The sequence below is a fragment of the Passer montanus genome, unplaced genomic scaffold (assembly GCF_014805655.1).
Source record: "Passer montanus isolate IOZ18808 unplaced genomic scaffold, ASM1480565v1 scaffold32, whole genome shotgun sequence".
NCBI lineage: Eukaryota > Metazoa > Chordata > Aves > Passeriformes > Passeridae > Passer > Passer montanus.
This window is the reverse complement of record NW_024367930.1, coordinates 3,635,164-3,657,707: the sequence shown is the minus strand read 5'-3', so window position 1 is coordinate 3,657,707 and position 22,544 is coordinate 3,635,164. Positions and strand designations below refer to the sequence as shown.

The 22,544-nt window shown below is 38.4% G+C and overlaps 1 protein-coding gene across 4 annotated transcripts in view; it reads left to right on the top strand.

Moving 5' to 3' along the window:
- Positions 1 to 22,544, top strand: part of TPK1 (thiamin pyrophosphokinase 1) — a 303,299-nt gene that overhangs the window by 111,263 nt on the left and 169,492 nt on the right. For 3 of the 4 annotated variants that reach the window (XR_005628163.1, XM_039715197.1, XM_039715196.1), the window contains exon 3: positions 5,407 to 5,476. Coding sequence is in view for 2 of the 4 variants with exons in the window: in XM_039715197.1 (XP_039571131.1) it covers positions 5,407 to 5,476 (70 nt within the window). In the remaining 2 variants the exon portion in view is untranslated. Of the gene's footprint in view, positions 1 to 4,216; positions 4,243 to 5,406; positions 5,477 to 22,544 lie in introns of those variants that run through there. The other variant, XM_039715198.1, reaches the window with a different exon arrangement.

Sequence of the window (22,544 nt, the reverse complement as noted above, 5' to 3'; positions counted from 1 at the left end):
CCTGACTGACACTGGAGTTATATGAGAAAGGAATCCAACAGCTAGAAAAGGTGGTAATTTGGCAGATGGAGCTATTTCTGAGGAGTGGAGCTTAACACAGAATATTCAGATTGGAAAGGTGGTAATTTGTGGTATTGCCAAGGAGTGCAGATTCACATTCTAAGATGGGGCTGCAGTGCACTTGTGTCCTTGTCCTCTTAGCATCCTCTCTTCTAATAACAGAAGCATGAAACAGTGCCACGAGGCTCTGCAGCTGAGCTGGGTAGCCAAAATCACAGGCCTCCTCTGCTTCCAGTTGTGCTGGTTGAAAATGCTACAGCTACCAGTTGCATATCACAACGTTTTTTCTGGAGGTGTTAGTGCTCCTGACCCACCAGAGTTCAGTGAGCTACTTGGACAACCATTCCTTAGTATGGGCCACTTCACAAAAGCCAGGTTAACTGCCTCTAGCCTTAGATAATGTCTTTGGTGACTTAGATTGTTCTGACATACATAAGCAAGAGCATACTTCCATGTGCAGCCCACCTAGCAAATTTGAGGGGTCTGCTGTAATGTGATGGTACCCTTTGGGGCAGAAGAGATGGTAAGAGTAAGACCTTTGGTGTTCTGACTGGCCACTTGATTTATTTACTTTATAAGCCTCACCCTCCACTTTGGCCGCTCTGGAAGATAACTTGCCTTTGATCCATTTGTGACCCTTAGCACTTAATCCATCTGTGTCACTTCCCACCTTTTAAGTTTTTTTTTCATCTGTTTAAATTGAAAACATCTCAGAAGAAGATGTTTCTGTTTTCAGAATGCCAAGCCAAGCAAAACAAAGCCCAAATCTTGTTCAGGTCCTTCAGTTTCTGCTGAAATAATTAATGAGGTTTTGTGTGAGCTGTTGCAAACTGCCTAGAGATTCTTAGATTTGCGTACACAGTTGCCATGGTGCACCTTGGCCAAATAGTTGTAAAGCAATTTTGTCTCTAATATAAAAGGCACTGTTAAAAATCAGTTCCTATTATTTTTCAAAGAGAATTTTCTATCCAAACTGTAAGCTTAGAATTGCTGACCATCTCCTTAAACACTTCCAGGTAATAATGATACATATTCTTCCAGCTAACATATATCATTAGTTTTTGTCAAACAAAGCTTAGTTCATAGCTGTAGAAATATTATTATTTACTGGCCTCCAGCCAATCTGTTAATTACCTGCTAGTTCCTTAATGCAACTAAGGTTTTGTTTGATTTCAGTGTAAGTTATTAACTTGCTGGTAAAGGATCAGTACTTCATAAATTGTTTCTTTAAATAACTTTATAGTGCTACCAAAGTTTAATTTTTTTTTTTTTTATAAATAAGAATAAATATGTGAAGGACAGCTTTAAATTGCAGTTATATAAGGCAACTCTTGATTTGAAATATCAAATAGTAGCACCATATCCATGTTAAAACATCCGAATATCATAGATCTGTTACTTAGGCACCTTCCTTTCTTTGGAAGAATCTCAGTACTTTTACACGTACCAGACTGATTGAAAACTGATTTGTTTTTGTCCTGGGTTGGCTATATGATTCTTGTATCCCCAACTGTTTACACTGGATAACAAGTTTTGCACCTTTAAGACTTGTTCTAAGAGTGAGGTGGGGAGAGAAGAAGTGCGGGGTTTGTTATCAGAAACTGCACTTGCTCCCCTCATCCTGCTCCTGGACTGTGCTCTCTGCAGCACGGACAGACAGCAGGACAGAGCTCTCCTTTGCTTTTAGTTAGTTTTTAGCTGGCTGAGGCAGAGAAGGTCCTTGGACTGTGGTTTTTCTTTTCCTTGGACCTATTTAAGCCTGCTCTGGACTGAACACCCAGAGGAGCACCGGCAGCTCACACCTGCAGCCCACCAGGCTGTGCCTGGGCAGCAGCATTTCCACCACCAGAGGGACTGATCAGAGACTGAGTGAGCCGAGCTACAGCCCACAAAGGGGCCTTTTCTGAGTTTGACATCTCTTCAGATTGGCAAGAGGTTTTATTGTTTAATATTGTTCATTTTTTTTGTGCTGGTGAATGCTTTGCCTCGTAAATAAAAAAAATTTTCCACTTTTCTCCAAGGAAATATCTTCCTGAACCAGTTAGGGCAGGGGCTACTTGAATCTGCTTTCTAAAGGAAACCCTTTAGAAGTTTTCCTCACAAATTCACCCTAAACCAGGACAGTTTTGTACTGCTTAGTTTGGTTTGGTTTTTTTGATCATGTTGTTTTAAAATTGTAAAATGAGATTAGGAGATCTTGGGCGAGGCTTCACTAATGGTAAATCCATTGAGAGAATATACTATAGTTAAGGCTCTGGCTGTGTTAAAATAATTGAGACCAATAATAGATTTTAATATCTTTTTATGTATCTCATCCCATTCTTTTTTTTTTCCCATAGAATTTATAAGCTACTTTTTTTTTTTTTTATGTGGGAGAATAAATAGAAAACTCACTGTTTTCAGAAGGAAGAAGCTGTGACTGTCTGGAAATATCTGGGAAACATCCTTAGGTACCTGAGGTCCTAGGCCTTGCCTAGATGCCTTCTATCTGCTAAATAAGCCGGTGAACAGGATGGCTGACTTAGGACAGGTATTACACACTCTTCTTGCAATGGGCCATTACTATAATCTGTGTGAGCTGAACTCCCTGAGAGAACAGGTGTCTCCAGGTGAAAGGAGGTATATCAATCCATTTTCAGCTGTAACCTCAAGTGAAAGGAGAAGTTAAAATCTTCTAGTCAAACACAGCAGGCAAAAAGTAGTGTTCTTGTCTTGTGATGTATTCATCAGACTGGATAGGACTGAAGCAGAGTATCACCACATTAAGTGGCTGGCAAGCTTCTAGAATAATCTAGAAATTTCTTCACCTAATAAGATTTCTCAGGATCAAATCTGCTTGAACTTGGCTAATTAATATGGATTTGGGTGGAGGCTGTAAGGGGTGGGTGAAGGAGTGTAAAGGGACAGAGAAGAGCCTGGTCAGTACAAGAAGGCTGAGGGCAGTAGTGCTTGCCATAGTGGGTACTGGAGAGAGCAGGAGCAGACGTGCTAGAAACAATACAGAGGAGTACAGTGCTTGTTCTCCCGCTCTGCTCATGGCTTCAGCCTGAAAGAAAAAAGCTGAGGTACCCAAAGTCACCTGTGATGAACTGGTAGCTTTTGTGTTGTCCTGCTTCCTTCTTTCTCCCTGCCCCCCCAAAAAATCAGCTAAGGTCACATGGTACTGCACAGTAGATAATCATTTACAAACACTCCCTGTGGGATTTTAGCACCCACATAGGAAAGAATGACTTGAAGATGAGAGCAGCTGTAGAGGTGAACTCTGCTGTCCCAATTTGTATAGGCTGGCTAAGTAGCAGGGAAGGTGGATTGCTCATCTAATGTACACCAAAAGGGAAGATACAGGTTTGTATCATTGCTGATGGGTGGTTCTGACTGAAAAATAAACACCAAAGGAAAGCAGCTTTGGCTGAAAATTGGATTTTTAGCAGCAAGAAGTGCCTGATCTGATTGTTTGTACCTTCTTTTACTTGTCTCTCCTCTTTTTCCCTTCTGGCCCTGTGACTTTCGGCCTTTTCAGGATTGCCAGTCAGTCTCTCTGTGTCTGGAAGGAAACACTCTGTCCCAGTGTGAAAGCAACAGCTTTTTTTATATTGTATGTTATAGTTATCTAACTTGTGCATCTCAGAGCAAAACTGATAAAGACTGCTAAGACAAGATAGTAATTTTCAATCTTTAATAGCTTATCAGGTTTTAAAAACCTCATGAAAGAGCTGTGTATTATTATGTTAAATGATGATTAATAGGGAAGCTTATAAAAAAAAGATACCAATTTATATTTGATTTTATTATAGTGTTAGACTTGTCTCTTTTCTCTGAATTAAGTCTGTATAAACAAAAGGATCACAAGAGAACAGCATGTCTCTGTGTGTTTAAATCAACTGGAATTAGTGGCACATGACCTTTGTGGTCCCAAAGTTGGTGGGAGAGCTGAAAATTATTGTGGTTTTATACCAGGATAGTCCAAGATTTAAAGCTGAGACATAAACCACCTACTTTATATCACAAGAGTCAAACATTCTGTGGAACAATATAGGAAGTGTAATAATGTTACCATTTTTGTGTCATAGGAGGGGAGAAAAAAGAGAAAAAGGGTATTGTCTTTATTAACTCTTGGTTATTTTTCTTTTCCAATTGTTATGCAGGTTGCTGTAGAGCCACCATAGGGGATTTTCTGCCTAGGTGAGAAGATAGTTGTTTTTACAGTTCAAGTTCTCACTTGTGACAAGGTGGAGAATCCATCTGTAGATGGCGGGTGGGCCTTTTCAGGTTTTAATACTTGCCTGTCTTGTAGTTTAAGCTGGCTGGGCAGCAGGTTCAGATAGATAGAAATGTAATAAATTAATCTGATTCGTGCTAACAATTGTAACTATATAGACATTTTAGAAAATATTTATTAAAAATAATAGAGAAAAGGAATATGTAGTGTCACAAAACAGATGTTTTCAGATGTTCAGATGTTTTCAGATGAGAAAATAGGATGCAGGATATAGTTTGAGATAAGTAAAATCCCAAAATGAACTAGGCCTTGGGATAATAAGGAATCAGCCTTGAAATGGACAAAATTGGGATGATTCCAGGTATCTATGAAATAATAAGGCTTACTTTTGGAATATAATGCTGGCTTCTATAACAAAAGACTTGGGGCACATGTGCAAACTGTGGGGTTGTTCAAAGGAGGGTGACAATGAGGAGAAGCCTTTGTCAGAAATGACCACCAAGGAGCCAGAAGACCCCTTAGAAACAAGCGGAGCATGTGCTGTGCAGCATAGTGACGTAGATTTCAAGAATTGACAATAGGAGGAGATTTACAGGAAAATATTGATGAATATGTATTAGCATACAGTGTATAAGTTCTGTTTGGATTCCTTTGTTTTTCGTACAGGGGGTAGGGGGAGAAACCTCCCCAATACCCCAGCTGGGTTTGTACTCCGGTTGGTCTTATTTATTCTTTACCCAAACCACTGCCAAATTATTTTTGTATCTGCTCGATTATATTTGATTGTATTATTTTATATAAAATTGCTGCTCAATTAAAATTGTTGCTAAATTCAACTTTGTTGTTTATTGAATTAGACATATAGAACTTTATTCATAACAGAAATTAGCTATTTGCAAGTACAGTGGCACAGTCAGATGAAGATTGGCACTAGTCTGATCAAAACAGTTCAAATTTCTATTTAGAGAACAGGGAAAGCAGTCAAGTACCAGAAGCTAAAAGCCATACAAGATCTCAAGCTTATTCCCTATGCCACTATGAACAATTAATTTACACAGCACTGTCAACTAGTTGTGGGTTTTTATTTATAAAGCAAATGTGCTGATGTTCTCTTTCTTCACTTGCAGCTGCCCTGAGAGCTTGTGCTGATGGAGGTGCCAATTGTCTCTACCACATCACAGAAGGGAGCCAGGAAAGGTATGTCAGCAATACATTTGGAGTCATTGAAGTCATCTTTTCTCAATGAAAGTAAAATGTGGAGGAGCAGGATCTATTCAGTTACTTAAGTAGCTGCTTGCTCTGTGCATAGTACTTTAATGAACTGTGGCAGGTAGCATAATATTTTGTCCACTTTTCATAAATTTTTATTCCTGGCTACAATTTATAAAAATACAGGTAGCCTGAAAGACAATTTTCCCTGAAACCCGCTGGTCTTTTTTCCTCTTGAAAGCTCTGCTCTCAGTCTGTCTTATTTTGTGCATCCATCAGAATTAGGCCTCTGAAAAAATTTGCTGTGCCCCTAGCAAGGGTTGCCTGGAGGAGCATCTGATGCTTGTCACCATAAGCTGAAACAAAGTATGTCCTCTTCATTTTTCATGGGAGGCCTTAGAGGAAATCTTACTTAGTGAAGTGAGATGGGTAATAAAATAGGAAGTCTTCTTTTTTAATTATTTTTTAATTAGCATCAGGGCATTATAAATGACCAAAGGCAAGTAGAGACACTGTCTATAAATGTGTACGCTAGATGAGGAAATATGATTGAAAGAATATGTTCTTGTTTTCTGCAATGGCATTTAAAATTGTAAAACATCCCAGGTTTCTGCAGCAGAGTTGTTGAACAGGGGTTGTGGTGCAAAATGCTTCACTCAAGTGATTTCTTATCTTTGTAGCGGAACCATGAAACATTGTGCAAACTTAGCTTACTAAGGATTCTTTTTGCTTGTCTTTAGGATTTACATTTTTTTGAGCAAGAATTTATAAATAAGTATTTTCATGAATTTAATTGATACACTGACTCTTGGAGCAAAGGAATGAGAAAGGCACCTGGTAGAACTTAGAAACTTAGGAGCAGTTTTATTCATACAGCAAAATCTGACACACAGTTTGCTTTTCATCTCATGGAGAGTGAATGATGGGAACAAGAGGAAGCTCAGTTTCCTCCTCTCCTTCAGAAAAAGGACATGAGTTAGAGAGGAAGGCTGTAGTCCAAAAGTAAAAATTAAAGTAAAAATTTCTTCCTTTGTCAGCTGTGAGAAGTTTATCTAAAGTTCTACAACTGCTAAGACTGGAGTCTGGGAAGCACTGCTGTTGTAGACTATGTTTTATAACATTCAATTTGTCCTTTTTTAGTAGTTGCTCACAGAGACATGGAAAACTTAAGCAGGTGTCTGTTTGAATTCAAGACCAACTTGCAGCAAACAGTTCTCTTTGATAATGGTGATGCTCTCCAAAGAACAACATTTGAGAGCTTTTGCTTTACCTTCTCTGGTAACCCTTCCTCTGTTCTGCACATATTTATGTTTGTATTAAATAAATGTATTTCAGGGGAAAATGGATAATTATACTTTGGCCTAATAGTTCTTTCAGTCTTACATACTTGGCCCTTGGAGTATTCTTTTTCTCTATCTTTCTTCTTCTCATCTTAATTGCTTTGGTTGGGCATATTTTACCTTCAAAGTAGTTCTTTTGAAACAAAAAAAAGGAGTGCATAATTTGGGTTTTTGTCTTTAAAGAAATCATTCTTCTGGAAAGAATATCCATTTACTTCTCTGAACTATTTTTTCTTTAAATTCCCTGTCCATTGTTATTAAGGAGCTGTCTCCTCAGACTCTACTGACATACTACTCATTTTTTAATGCTGTCTTAACATTTTAAAACTATACTTTATTCACAGCCCTGATATCTAATTATGTAGTATCAAAACCTGGAAAACAACAGTCCTTTAATTTTAGGGATATTATAATGTACAACAGATATAAATAAAGAACTTGATTGATATTTTGGGCTTGATTCTCAGTGACACTAAATTTTTTTGAAGAATCCTTTAGAGTGGGAATTAGTGATAATATTTTGGGAACAGAATAGCTTGCAGTATGGTGCTCTTGTACTGGTATCTTCCTTTGGAGATAAGTTCATATTACAGAATCACAGAACGGGTTAAGTTGGAAGGGACCCCAATGGATTGAAGAAGGCCTTCTTGTCTTTGACAGCCTTGGCCAGCTTTAATTCCAGATGGATCTTGACCATCCTCATCTCATTTATACCTACTGTGACAACCTCTCTGTATTCATTCCCAGTGTCCTGACACTGATTCCATTTCCTGTGTATTTCCTGCCTACACTCAAGTAATGTCAGGAGCTCCTTGATCATCCACAGGCCTATTTTCCCTTGGCCTGATTTCTTTCTCACTGGGATGCAGCATTCTTGGGACTGGAGGAAGTGATCCTTGAATATCAACCAGCTCTCTGAGACCTCTATTTCCTGTAGGCCTCATTCCCATGGGATTCTTCCAAGGAGATCCCTGAAGAGGCTAAAGTTAGCCCTTCTCTAGTTCATAGTTACAATCTTGCTGCTTCCTCCTTCCCCATACTGAACTCCACAATCTCATGGTCACTACAGCCAAAGCCGTGCCCATCATTCACATCTCCAACAAGGTCTTCTCTGTTAGTATGAGATCAAGCAGCACACCATTCCTTGTAGGATCATCCACTTCTTGTGTCAGGAAGATGTCATCAAGGCTTTCCAGGAACATCCTGGATGGTTTGTGCTTCACTGTGTTGTTCTCCCCAGTAGATGTCAGGGTAGTTAAAAGCCCCCAAAAGAACCAGCACCTGTGACTTTTGAGGCTGCTTCGAGCTGCCTGTGGAAGGCCTCCTCAACCTCCTCCTCCTCCTACCTGGGCAACCTGTAACAAACCCACAACAGCAGCACCCTTACCAGTCTGTCATTTTATCGAAACTCATAAGCCCTCAACTCATCATCCTCACCAAGACAGAGCTCAATACATTCTAAGTGTTACCTCACTCATAGAGGGCAGCTCCATTAGTACACTGCCTCTCCTCCTCCCCGCTGGCTGATGACAGGAGGCAGGGGACGGCAGATGCCCCCTGGAGCTCTGTTGAATCCCAGGTGCCAGTGTCGGTGCATCATAAAACACAGAGCAGCATACGGTCCCGGGGTAACTTTATTTGATGGTAAACTTCCCCTTCTGCCTCCCAGGCCCCTGATCGGGGGGAAAAAGGAGCTTATATTTGGGTGCAGGTCTCAGGGGAGGGTACAATCTTTAACAAATCAGGAGAATTGGGAGTAAAAAACCAGGTGGAAACCACAATGTATAAACCAATAAAAATCCCAAGGGAGGAGAACAGTTTCGGGAAACTGATAGAGTTTGGAGAAATAGAAACTAGCAACTAACAACAAGAAACGTGACGAAAATTCTGGGAAAAAGTGGGAGCAAAAAGGAAACAGCATAAAAAAAACTATCAAATTAGAAATCAAACAATAAACTTACTAATAAAACAAAAACACACTACAACACTACACCTTCCCAGTCTATCTCTCCTAAATAGTGTATACCCTTCATGACAACATTCCAGCCACAGGAGTTATCCCTGTACATCTCCATAATCGCAGTGAGATCTGTGATTGCACACAAGATCTATCCTTCCTCTTGTTTGTTTCCCATACTGTGTGTGTTGGCCTACAGGCACTTTATAGAGGTATTTGATTCTGTCACTATTCCAGAAGGGGTACAGAGGGATGATGCATAGTCTTTCTTCTGGTTGTGTCTTTGAATGCTTGTGTTTAATTGAGGTGTTCCGTCTTAAGCCTCCTTTTGCTGCTACCATGCTGTAGTTCTTCCTCAGTGCTGAACTTGCTTTTCATTATGTTGGCCTATGCCAGTGTGTGAAAAGCAGCAAAGGGTGATTCAAGAGCCCCCCACCTCCATCTGTTTCCTGTTTTCTCCACTGATCTCTTGACTTGCTTTGGTGCTTGGCCCATCAAGCCAAGGAAGTTCATACCTTCCTCTCTATAGCATTGCAGAGGCTGATATAGCAATGAGACTTTATGTCACGAGTTTAACATGTGTAAGATGTTATCTGTCTTCCTCTGTTTTTGTGGTGTCATTTTTATGATGTTTGGTTGGTTTTCACATTTTCTCAAAAAATCTGAGAATTTCACAAATTCTCAAAAAATTATTTTTATTTGAAAACAAACCTGTCCAAGAAAACCTTAATTTTTTTAAATGCTAACTAACAAGGAGAAACCATGCCAGATTTTTTCAATGATATGTTAAAATTGCTTTCTTCAGAATGAGGGCTAAGAAGAATAATGAAAAGGGCAGTATAACTTTCCCCTAAAGGGGCTAGGGAGGTGTCAGTGCTGGGGGACATGGGAAAGGCAGGAGTGAAAGAGGACTGAATGCTGGTGCTTTTCTCCCTCTGTCTCTACAGTCCAGAAAGGTTATTTTCCTTAGACTGTTAACACCAGTTCCCACTTAGAAGTAAGGATTATTGCTAAACTGTTCTTGATTGCTAAACATTTGCTACTAGTCAGAGTTACAGGTGAGTTGCTGATCTTTATGGGTTCTTTGCTGTGCCTCATTCTGTCTGCCTTGCCTATCCAATTTTGAGTTTTCTTGAGTCATTATGAAGCACTGCTTTCCACTTCGGCATTAGGCAGTTGTTTATTTGTATCGCACTAAAGAACTTGTTTCTCAACACCTGGTGATTATATCTCAGGACGTGGATTAACCTGGATGTCACTGGCTTTGGGGTATGCAAAGGTGAAAATGCATTGAAAACTATAATCACATTGGAACCTATAAAACTAATCATTAGTGCTTGTGTCCTGGATGCTGTTTTCTAGAGGGATGTCAAATCCAGTGTGTACTCGGGTTTTGCAGTGTTAAGAGCATCTGGTAAAGAGGGGAGCAGTGCACTCTACAAGAGGAAGGATAAACCAATCATGAAAAATACTGTGTTTCTGGAGTTCTGGTTAGTATTTCAAACTGACTGTGTGACACTAGTTGGCTTGCCTACAGTCACAGAAAACATCACTTTCCCTGTGAACTGTATAAAATATAAGAGTAGCAGTAAAACTGGAAAATGGTAGCATTTTCTACATATTAAACATAAATGAGGTGAACTCCGGTAATGCATGAAAATGCAGCTGCTACTATACAATTCTTCTCTGAACTGGCTGTAAATGCAGGCAGCTTCAAGAAGCTCTATGTAAGTTTTTAAAAACTAGGAACAAATTTTGTAGAATTTCCAGTTGATGCAGCTGCTAAATTTCAAATATAGACCTCAAAAATATATTTTTACAATCAGCTTATATCTTTGAAATCCCTGTTGCAATGCAATTCCACTTCAATAGTTTGCCTAACTTCATCCATCCCCAGGCAGAACTCTGTGCGCTCCAGCTTCTCTCGTAAAGAAAGGGCAATTCTTTTTCCCCATCTTCCTATCCTGTTCTTCCTAAAAAGCCTGCATCCCCTCATTGCAACACAGTCATGTTTCTGTGATCCCAACAAGATTGTAGCTCTGCAACTGCACACAGATCTCTTTGTTTTTCTCCCAAGGTGCATGTATTTTCCAGGAGTTTATTTTGCATCAAAGTTTGAAAGCTAGACATAAGTTTAGCCTTTGAATAGGAAAACTAAGCTAATACAACTTCCATGAGGAAGGATAGTCATCATCATATATTTGCCTGCGTGAAAAGTGGAAAGATGAATCGTAGTGTCTGTTGAATTTGATGGTTTCATGTGTGCATTTTAGCAATTAGTGAGGGTTAGTAGTGCCTTGGCTACTTCAGTTGGCTATTTATAGCTTACACTGAATTTGATTAATCTAAGAACCAGTGGTAAGACTCCATTGATAAGACAACCAAAAGAGAAATGTCTGGACAACAGCTACCAAAACCCATATGTAAAATGAGATCTATTTTTCCTGGATAACCTTCTACTCATGGAAAAGTGGGTCCCTAATATGATTATTAGACTGAGAAATTCATACATACTTTGCTGTGTTCCATATTGGATTAGAAATAGAGTATTTATGAAGGTAATTAGCCATTTATATAACTTAATGTACAGTTGAGAGGAATTCTTTGCTTGAACTCTTCAGATTAAACTTGGTATTGTTTTTGAGACATCTTATATTCAGGCAAAATTTAGGGCACTGATGCAGAAAAGACTAAATGAGATTATCTGATTGTAGAGTTCTACATGAAGATTACAATGATCATTTCTTGTCTTTAAAATCTATTCATTGTATGATTTGGAGAGGATATGAGACAATTATACTCATGAAGTTTTTGCTTTATTCATGTTGATATGAGAATATGTTTTAGTACTGGTTAAAAAAAATGTAACCTCTGAAAATGTGAAGTTGAAGCCAGCCCCTTTGCCACTAGTGGGGAAGAGTTCTTTGATTTGAGGGATTTCAATCCAAAAGCCAAGAAAGCTGGAAGCTCAGGCAGTGTTTATTTGTCAAATGGCTTAAAGGAGATCTTTTACATCAGACATTTTTGCCTGACATAAGAACTATAGTAGTGTTTAAAGATCAAAATTAGAATCTTGTGTTTATCCTAATAAATTCTTCAGGGGTGTTCAGTAAAAAAACTCCCTATCCACACTTTCCTCCTTTAGGAAATACCTGATATGGGATTCATTTTTAAATTTTTAGAAAACAGCCAGGCACCAACAAATTTAAAGAAACCAAAGAAATTTATATCTTAGTATTTGGAAGGATTAATCCATTTGAAGTTACATAACGTGTTTGCTTCAGGTAGTGCAGATGAGAAATTCTCAAGATACCTCAGGATCATGTAATTTTTTTCTTTTTTCATTTATATCTTCAATTTAATTACTTTCACTTGATTGCATTTTCAAATACATTTATATTCCAGTAGCTGTGCACTGTTAAGTCAAGATTTGTTTCAGAAACAGTGGAGAGTTGAGGTAGCAAGGCATGAATATCATGAAATATGCATAGTTTCAGTCCTCAATTTAAACCAAAATTAGCTTCCTGTATTGGAAGGGGTTTCCTGAAAGTATTAGGGCAGTAACATCACTAGATGTATCAGAATTAATCTGGTCTCTGAATCAAATGCTTACAGAAATTGTGAGAGTTGGAAGTCATTGGTCCATTTTTTTTACTACTAGGTTCATCTTCATATTAAATAGCTGTATAAGCAAGAGCCACGAGTATGTATTCTTCTGGAGTAAAGGAGTTATTTCTATTCATTTAGTCATCTTACGGTATAAAGGAAAAACCTGGGAGTTACACAACCATTGGTTGGGATTCACTTGAGAATTTTAGGAGGGGCGGAAGTATTCTTTTGCATATCACAAGAAGTGAAGACATATTTTGAGAGAGACACCAGCAACTGGGTTTTCTTCGCGTTTGGGCAAGTTTGTTTGTTTTTTTATCATTCCCTCAAACTGAAAATCAAATGGCCGATAATAATATAACATCTGGTGTTATAAATATTAGCAGTATCTAGGTGAGATTAAATTACTATTCATGTTGAATTTCTATTACTTTTGCTAGTCAAGATGGTAATTGTAGAATAGTAATATTTATAGCTAAAATTGATGGGAGGTGGCAGCACTGTCTATTGTTGTGACCCATGAAATTTAGATGTCTAATAGAAAGGCTTGGTAGCATCATGCCCTTGCAGAAGCTAGGGCTGGCTTTTCATCCCTGAGGTACATGTGTGGATGTGGATGTATGAATGCCTTCTTCCTTTTATGTCAGGAGACAGTGGAAGCGAGTTACTACCTTAATACAGGAACATGCTTTCTTTACAGGAGAAGGTAGAAAAGAAAAAGCAGTCCTCAGTAGAATCTCTGGATATGATTCACAAGAGGCAGATGTAGATGTATCAGGTTTTGTATAGAGCAAGAGTTGAGAGTGTTATCTACAGGTTAAAGAACTGGGAACCAAGACTTTTATTTTGTTCCTTTATTAATTTGCTCAAAGTCATGCATTAAGTTACAAAATCAACTCACATTTTCAGTTAGTTGCCTTTAAAATTCAGGAAAATAGTTCTTAATAATAAATAAAATGCTCTCCTCATTCACATGATCTCATCAGAGTTTCTGATATTTTCTTGTTAAAAGATGAGCCTATCAAAGAGCCAGGTATCATTCCTCATGAGATCAGTATTTAATAATGTAAGTCCTGGGTGGAAGAAGACTTGATCTCCATGAGTGCTCCAGGGATCTTCTTGCTTTGGCATAAATCCACTGATTTTTTTTCATTTTTTGCATACCTCAAGACATTCAGAGATGACATTAGGACCCTGTTTCAGTCACTCAACAAACACTAAGTGCAAATCTCTGCTTTTTTGAAATAATTCTAATCTTGCTTAGGAGTAGATAAGAAGGGCCAATACAAAAGTCTGGGGAGAAGGAGTGATGAGCAAATACAAAACAGGGGAACAGTTCAGCTTTAGAAACAAGGTCTCCTGGCTGCAAGTGAAGTGTTTTGCCCATAAAACTGCTCTGTGACAGTAAGAGCACCATAAACCAAGTTTAAATTTCCAGCCAGGAAATCAAAGGGTCATGATTTGTCCAGAACAGTAGTTCTAGAGAGGAAAAAAAAAAAAAAAAAGGCAGGGGAAAAAAAGGGGCTAAGAAAAGGAGAATAAAGGGACACTTCCAATTAATCCCAGGTCTTTCAATCAGAGGGTCTGTACTGCTTCATCATATTCTTCAAATAGCTGCATCTCTGCCCCTAGTGTACTGTAAGTAGAGGAATGTCATTGCCATCTGGGTGATTTCTGGCTTTATGACATGGTAAAAATCATTTATGGCCACCCCAATGCTAGAGTTTAGGACTTTGCAGTGATAAAAAAATCCATGATTGAGTCACATCTGGAGCAAGCAGCTTTGAAAAGACTTCTGAGCTGGCTAAAGAGTACTCAGCATTTATAGTGGTTTGGCCTGTTGTGCCTAAGGAGTAATTTTCAGGATTCAGGAGAAGCTGGCTTTGTGTGTAGTGTTAGGGTGAAATGTATACCTTTGTTTCCTTTATATCTCTGACTATCAATAGAAATTAAGGATTAAGCCAGCAATGCTTGTTTTTATGGAGCAATGCATTCTACAGATGTTTGGGGCAGTCTGGGGACTGGGAGTTTTCCTGTTCTTGAAACAAAGCAAAACTAGAAAGTTCTTTCAAGCCTCAATCCAAACTGGGTCTTTACTGCAATAGTACTTGTCGTTTAAAATTTGAAGTACAGATTTTATATTGAACATGTCAAGAATGATCTTAAATTTGAAAGAAGCTCTGTTAAGACCTGAAAATAATGCCAAGAGCAGCATTCAATTACGGAGCACAGAAATCTATGTGCTATCAATGCCTTAAAATGAATGCATGTTAACAAATGACCTTGAAGTTGACTAATCTGCTCTGTTGCACTTAAGACATTTAGGGAGGAATTACAAGTGCTATAACACCCATTCTCTTTTTTGTTTTTTGGTTTGCTTTTTTTTCATAGCCTGGAAAATGTTGGGGAAGAGCAGGTATAGTCCCTTGCAGCTGACTTTAAATTACAGTACATTGCCTAATGGGACTGAACACAAAAAATACCCATAGATAAATTATTCAGATTAGATTTTGCCACCTCTAAAATGTTCTTTTAGTAAACTTATTAGTGATTGTTGGAGCATAAACATATTCTGGGTGTTTATTGCTTGTTTTTCTTTCCTATTCTCTTTCTTCAGTAGACTCTGCTCTCTTTCTATAAATTTGTGAATGCCAGAAGTTCTGACTTCTAACAATTTGCATTCAAATGGACACTTTTATTTTCAGAACAGATGATTCTTTTCTTCAAATCTGTTTAAATTTAGTGTTAGTGAAGCCAGAAGCTTGCGAATGGAGGGACTTTATGTATTGTAGAATATGATGAGAAGTAAAACTTGAGAATATAAATCCATTCATCTTTATTTCTTCTCGTTGTTCTGGTAAGATTTGTTTTTAAATTTAATTGCATTCCAAGAGTGATTTCATTTTACAAATGTACTCTTTTCATCTTTTCATTTAAAAATGTTTTGTGCCATAGTTGTTTTCACAGAAAATGCTGTCAAGAGCAAGGGACTGTGTTCTAAAACTATGATCAAGATGCTTATTACAGTTGATAACTGAGAATATTTAATAAATTTACTTTTTAGGGTCAAGAGATGAATACCCTGTGCCTCTTCTGACAAGGATAAACTATAGAGCAAAACCTGCAGAACCAGTTGCAAAGCCATCCTCATGAGGGGTTGAGCATCAGTTAATTTCCGGTTGATTGAAAGTTGGACTAGATAAGGTTGCCAGTCAGCCCAGCAAATTCTATCATTTAAGACAAGAGGGTTAATCCTTATTAAATAATTGGAGCTCTGAGCTGTCACAGAATCAGTTTTGTTCTGCTGCCAGAAATAACTTGCTCAAGCATGTGGATAATGTGTACAGTTGTACCTCCAAAACTGCTCTTGGATACACTTATATTCAGAGCAACTCACATCGCCTTCAACTAATAGCTCATACAAAAATCACACTCTTGGGTATGCACACTCCCCTCCAACCACCATACTACTGGCCTTATTTAGGTATCAGCCTGGGCTCCACTCTTGCAAAATGGTGGAGGAAAAATCATGTAATGCTTTGAGTTAGTTGTGTTAAATAAAAAAGGAGATAAATTGCTGTCTCTTGCATACAGACTTCAAAAAAAAAGTTTTAGTTGGTATACCTGAAAATATAATGAATGTCAGTTATAGAGAAATGTAGAGAATTCTGATTTTTGAGCAAGGTAAGAAAGATCTATTTTTGATAAAAGATAAAATGAAAATACATCAGGCATTAGTGTTAAAAGATAGTCATAAGCCTGGTGGAAATTGTATAAGCTGCACAGAAATATCTTGCATACTGATCCCAAATAAATGAACAGAATAATGTCTGATCATGCAGCAGGTAGATTAGATTCAAGGTTACACTGTCTTAAAATTAATGGACATTAATCAAGGTCCACTGGGATTGTATTTTCTACCTGTGTGGGACATTCCACATGAGCAAGTCTAGAGGCTATTTGCAAATGGGTTTTGGTATCCCTGCAGAAGCCTGGACCAATATCAGCACATCCTTCAATTCTGACTCATTAACTCAGTTATGAAATAGGGAGTGTTTCAACTGAAATATGCACTAAGGCACTAGATGGTTTTCGATACCAGCATGAGCATTTTCTGTGTGCTGTGGGCATTGCCTTTACTTGCAAATATTTTCCATTCTTCTTATCTTTTTGTAAGCACTTGTGTACATATCAGCACCTCAGGAAAGATTAGCACTGCAAGGATATGACTAGAAGAGTGAACTTCAGAGAGATGAGAGAAGAGAGCAGTAGAGTAGATAAAGGGCTGGACGACAACTCTAGCACACCACCAAAATACCTGTATGTTGCAATACAGTCTGAACGTGGAAACATTCAAAATAAAAATACATCTGTCCTGCACTGGTTTTTTGGGCTCAGATAGGGGCATGTGTATGTACCATACAAAGAAATTATGGAAGTGGGCTAAGGAATACACACATTTGGCTACTATTGGCTTTGGAGCTATGTCCTTGTTTTTTCCTCTGAGTACCAAGGAATCTTAAACTGACTACAAAATAAAAAGGGTCCAGCAAATAATAGTTGAGAAGAATACAGTTGTATGTGTTTCACTCTAGTGAGAGAAGAAAAAAACCAAGATTGAACAATGACTGTTGCGGTGGGCACACAGCATTGAAGATCCTGTAGAAATTATGTTGTGGCTTTTTTCAGGATTTTTAAACTAACCTGGTTATTGAGGGGAACTGCAATTCCATGCAAGCTTGTCAGTTTTGTTATCTTTTTAGTGTTACTTAGGTATTTTTCTTTATTGTCACAACACAGAAATGGATGGAGCCTGTGCTTGTTGAATAGGGACCCAGATCACCTTTAGTACAAATTCAGGATGTTCTATTGACTTAATTGGTAACATATTAAGCACTAGATGCCTAAGTAATTATACCCTCTCCATGTATTGCCCTTAATTCTTGTATTATAACTAATGTTTTACATAATGCATCACTTCTCCGTGGTGATTGCAAGCAGGGAAATCACCACAGCTGGATCTAATGTTTTCAGCAACCTGGTATTGTTCCAACAGCCTGTGAAATGGATGGAACAACAGCAAGATTCCTACTGTTGCTTTGTCAGTAACCACATCTTCTAGAGACTGAGATATAATCAATTTTTATCCCTTTTGCTTTAAAAAAAAATCTCAAACCAAACAAAAAAAAAAAAGTTTTACTGTGTAAATATTGTTTTAGCATCTATTACTCCGGTACCAGCACTGGCAATAGTTGGTTTATTTTTGGTGTAACTCTTGAGGGATATCCCACCTACACAGAGTGCTTAACTCTTAAACTGCCTGGCTTTCCCCGGTGGTTAAGAAACTCCATCTGGAATAAGTTTGTTTCTTTTGAAGTAAAGCTGAGTGCGGAGTTGAAGATACATCACGTGACTAATGGGGATGTGTAGATAAGATGTTTTGTATCACAGAGTACACATGTACATGCAGTTTGGTCATAATTTTCTCCAGTGTTTTGATCTCTGTGTAAAAGGTGTCTGGCAAATTAAAAAAAAAAAATAGAAGCCATAAAAAACCATGTAGCTCTTCCCCTTCATTTATTCATTGTAAATGTTTTGCACAAATTAGAGTGACTATCTAAGTGAAAGGAAATGTTGAAGTTTGCAGCTTGAGACTGGATGAACCCATTGGTGTGGAGAGACCTAGTAGGATGCCAGTGAAGAAGATTGATAAGGATCAGCAGGTTAGAAAAGGTATATTTTTAAAGTGTTTGATGTATGAAGCAATGACAGAGGGAGTACAATAGGAGTGGATAAAAGGCTGTGCCTTTGGACTTCCCCTTTTTCTTCAGCATAAAAAAAAGACTGCTATGTGGGGGTAGCTCAAAATATTTTCTATGAGACTGGTAGGATTTTTAGGTCAGCTTTTGTTCTTGTGGGGTTTTTTTAAGCTTTTGAGTGGGTAGTGATTGATTGATTGATTGATTCATGGATTGTTTCTGCAATTGGTGTGTGTTACAACTCCAGTGACATCCATTGTTCAGTGGTGGGCATCCAGCTGTGGACCAGAGCAGTGCCTGTGGCTGTCATTCCCTCTGCACACAGAGTCTTTATGCACCAATGCAACAGAACTCCGAATATCTCTCTTTGTCAGTAGGATTTTTGCCTTGGTGTTAGGAGGAACTAAACAGGTTAGGGACAGACATGATCGAAAAAAAGGCAAAAATTGGAAGGGAGGGAGAAAAAAAGGCACAAGGAAAAAAATGGAAAGGGAGTGAAAATGTTTTTGATACTAAAGCTGAGAAGGAGAAAAGTCTCTGGAAGAAACCTAGCTAATGACTCCAGTGAAGCAACTCTTGTTAGAAAGGAAGAAAGAAAGGAAGAAAGAAAGAAAGAAAGAAAGAAAGAAAGAAAGAAAGAAAGAAAGAAAAGAAGGCTTTGCTATATTCCTCTGCAAGTTCCAGCAGTATCCATGGGAGGATTGATGTTTTCTAATTTTGTAAGCTGCAGTAGGGGTGTTAAATATTGGTGACAGATCAGATTGGAATTGTGCACATAAAGGTATTTTGAGTAGTCAGGCTGTCCCAAAAAGACACCTGAAAAGAGTCAGTAAAGAATTCAGTGCCTTTTTCTTTCTTTTTTGCTAAAACATCATCTGTGAGGTTTGACAACAAACGGTAGTAATTAATTAAGTGACAGATGTGGATGTCAATATCTCTTCTTTCGGATGCATTCAATTGTGGGAAAAAAAGAAAACTGTGCGTAAGGTGATTTTGGGGTGGTTTTGTACAGGAGGGAATTGTATGAGGAGCGTGCATGGATTGCTGTGATTTTAAGCTCTCAGAAGGAATTCTCAGGATGGAGAAGAATCCATTTTGAGGAGTTAACATTCCTAGCAAGTGAATTACTGGACCAGCACCTACTCTGCAAGCACCAGTCTGCCCTCTGATTGGCACCAAGGGGCCAACATTAATCCATTGTTTGAAGCTTTGCAGAAAGCAATGAAAGGAGTTGTACAAGCTGTGGTTCTGCCTCTCATCTTGGGAAGGGGTTATTGCTCTCCGATTTCCGTTCAGAGTCACAGTGTTTCAGCTTGAACAGCACTTTCTGACAAAGACAGGAGCTGGAACTGTACTACACTGTCATTTGGCTTAGTGAGATACTTAAGCTTCTGCTGGCTTAAACAAATAGGAATTAAATGGACAAATCCCTCCTCATTTCATTACTCCCTCTTCTCTGCCCCACAGTGAAAGTAATCGGGAAGAGCATTCATGATCATGTTTACTGTAATGACCCTCTCCTCTGGGGATACTCTTGTGGCATCTTTTAATGTCAATTTAGTATTGATTTATGATTCTAATTGATATGCTCTAGCTCTTGTTCATTAAGTGACCACATGCAGGGTTCTCGTATTTTGTGTGTTCCCTGTAAAAACCTGTGCACTTCATTAAATCTCAGCATTAAGGAAAGTGTTTCAAGGCAGAGCAATATTCCAACAGCACATAGCAAATGTGCAGGAGGGTCCCAAGGTCACAAACTCCTTTCAGAGGTTAATTAAGTCTGAAAGAAAGGTATTCTGTTGTAATTAAATAGTAATGAATGAGAGGCCAGGAATACTTGGTGCATAATGCACTACCATGAGGCAAAGCCAAAATCATCTGCAAATTTATTGTTTTATTTTGTATTCTATTATAAAATACCCCTGGGTGTCAGTGTAATTTTTATTCTCCAACTTGCCTATGACAGAATAGGGATTAAGTGGTCAGCACTGTCATGCATATATGTGATCGTAATACAACTCAGTAGGGGTTTCAAGATCTCTAATAGCATTCCCAGTATGCTGAAGAGGGCTTTCATCAGGAGTGTGATGCCTCCCCCATTCTGCAGGATCACATTTTTAATCAGAGGGGAAAGTGCTTCCTTTGCCACGCTCACACTGGAAAAGTTCTGGCAAGTTTTGCCTTCTTTTAGTAGTGCCAGCAGAAATACAATCATGTTCGTGACCCTGTTTAAGGGCTCATCAAAATTTCCCTTTTAGTTCTTGTGGTTCTGGGATTTAATATTTCAGCCTGTTCAAGTGCATTAGGCTGGATCATGACACAGGACCATACACAAGTTGTCAAGCCACAAGTGTACCTTTTCTTTGTTTTCCCCAACTTTCCTTGAAAATTAGCCAGTTCTGACATTCACACTCTGACTTGTTCCATTCTGTTATCTCTGAAAAGTTAAATATTTTAATCTCTAAACCTATTATAGGAATCTAGAGACCAAAACATGAGTTACCAGTAGGTTGTAGCTTTAATTCCATACTTCTGTGTTTAAAAAGTAATTTTAATTATTTTATTTTCTCCTCTGAAAGCTGCATTTGCAAACTGGTTTTGCCACATTGTAAAAGACAGAAATGGGGAAAACTGCTCCTACATACTCCACCTCCTCGGAGCTCTTCCGTGCACCACCATCAGCCAGGAGCACAACTGAAAAAAGGTGGCCCTTTTATTCCATAACTTGGCCTCTGGAAAAGCTGCATTGGCTCATGAATGCTGCAGACTGTCCTTCTTGGGCCTTAGACCTGATTGTGACCCCATGGCTTGGAACAAAGATATTCTCCACCTCCCTCTCTATCATGGACATACCTATCTAGGTAAAGGAGGTGGTGTTTTTTAGAAATAGGGAGCTACATAGCCTGAAACACTTCAGATGGGATCCCCAAAAACTGTTGCTGTGTGAAGTGCACCTGAGGTTCATTGCTACCTAGAGAGAGTGGGTGTGCTGTGCTTCCTAGAGTATATGGAGCTGGATTTGAAGGTGAGAATGGTCCAAAATCTTGGTGCCTTTTTATCAGCATGTAAGTCCAAATTCCATGTTATTACCAGCTGTCTGGCTGTAGCTGGTTGATGCAGGCTTGTTTTGCATTGGAACTCAACAGGTATTTAACAGGATTTAGGTAATGGCTTTGCTTATAATGAAGTTGAGTCTTCTGTTAATCTTCAGGAGGACTTTCCATTTCTCTCCAAGAACAATTACAAAAGTAATCTCAGTGGCAGTTTTTCTGCCAGTAAAATATGTATCTCTTGCCTCATTATCAGGCAGATAGGTCTAATTCTCATAACTTTACACATTTTTAAAAAAACTTACCAACCTGAGAATTGATGTCCTGCTGGTCTTAAAATGTGTGGAAAGAATTATCTAGTAGTGAATTTTAGACTGAAGAAATGGGTCACACTTTCACTCAGATGAATTATATCTTCTGTTGAATGACATCTCTAATGATGGTTACACTCCGTGTCACCTGTGGTAGTCTTCAGGCTACTCCCAGAGCATCTCAATATACACTAATTCAAAGTTTCTGATTCACAGCTCACCTGTATCCAGTCTTTTCCAAAACATTTCCAATACTGCATCCATTCAAGGTTCTCCTCTCCCTTCTTTTAGTGCACATGGTGCAGGTGGCAGCAGGGATATTAGACTTCTGAATGTCTCCCCTAAGGAACAATTACTATAACTGTATGTAAAGGGAATGGCTTTTAATAAGAGCTCATCATTGCACTTGTATTATTTATAGGCAGGTCTGTGTCCTTAAGATCTAGTTCTCATCCTATAAGAAAAGTTAATTAATGTGTTGAAATCTAATAAAAGATTAAGTCAAAGTGATTATGACAATAACAGAACTTAGTAGAATAGCAGTTAAGGGTTATATAATTTTTTAATCACAATAAATTGTGAAGTTCATATGGGGGTATTATAACTTTTTTTTTTAATATATATAAAAGCAGGGCACCAACAGCATCAGAGTTAACATTAAATTATTTTCAGCTACTCTACTTGATAGAAAATTACTTGTACAGAGGCCAAGACAGGGATTTTTTTTTGGAATACGTGTTACTTATCCAGAATGAGGTATTTTCTGTCTGAGTGCTTTTAGCCCACATAGACAAAGAGAGGGAAAGGAGGAAGATTGAGGAGGTACATGTACATTTGTAATGTTTCTAATGCCTCAATCCAGTGCACAGGGTTTTTTCTGTGACTGCCACTTACAAATAAGCACAAATCTATACATTGACCTGCATCTCATATCTGTCAGGTAGGTAGTTATCTCAATGCTTTCATTTGTGCTCTGAATTGGCAGTAAACTAAATGCTGCAGACACAAAGAGGAAGACTGCCTCAGGTTC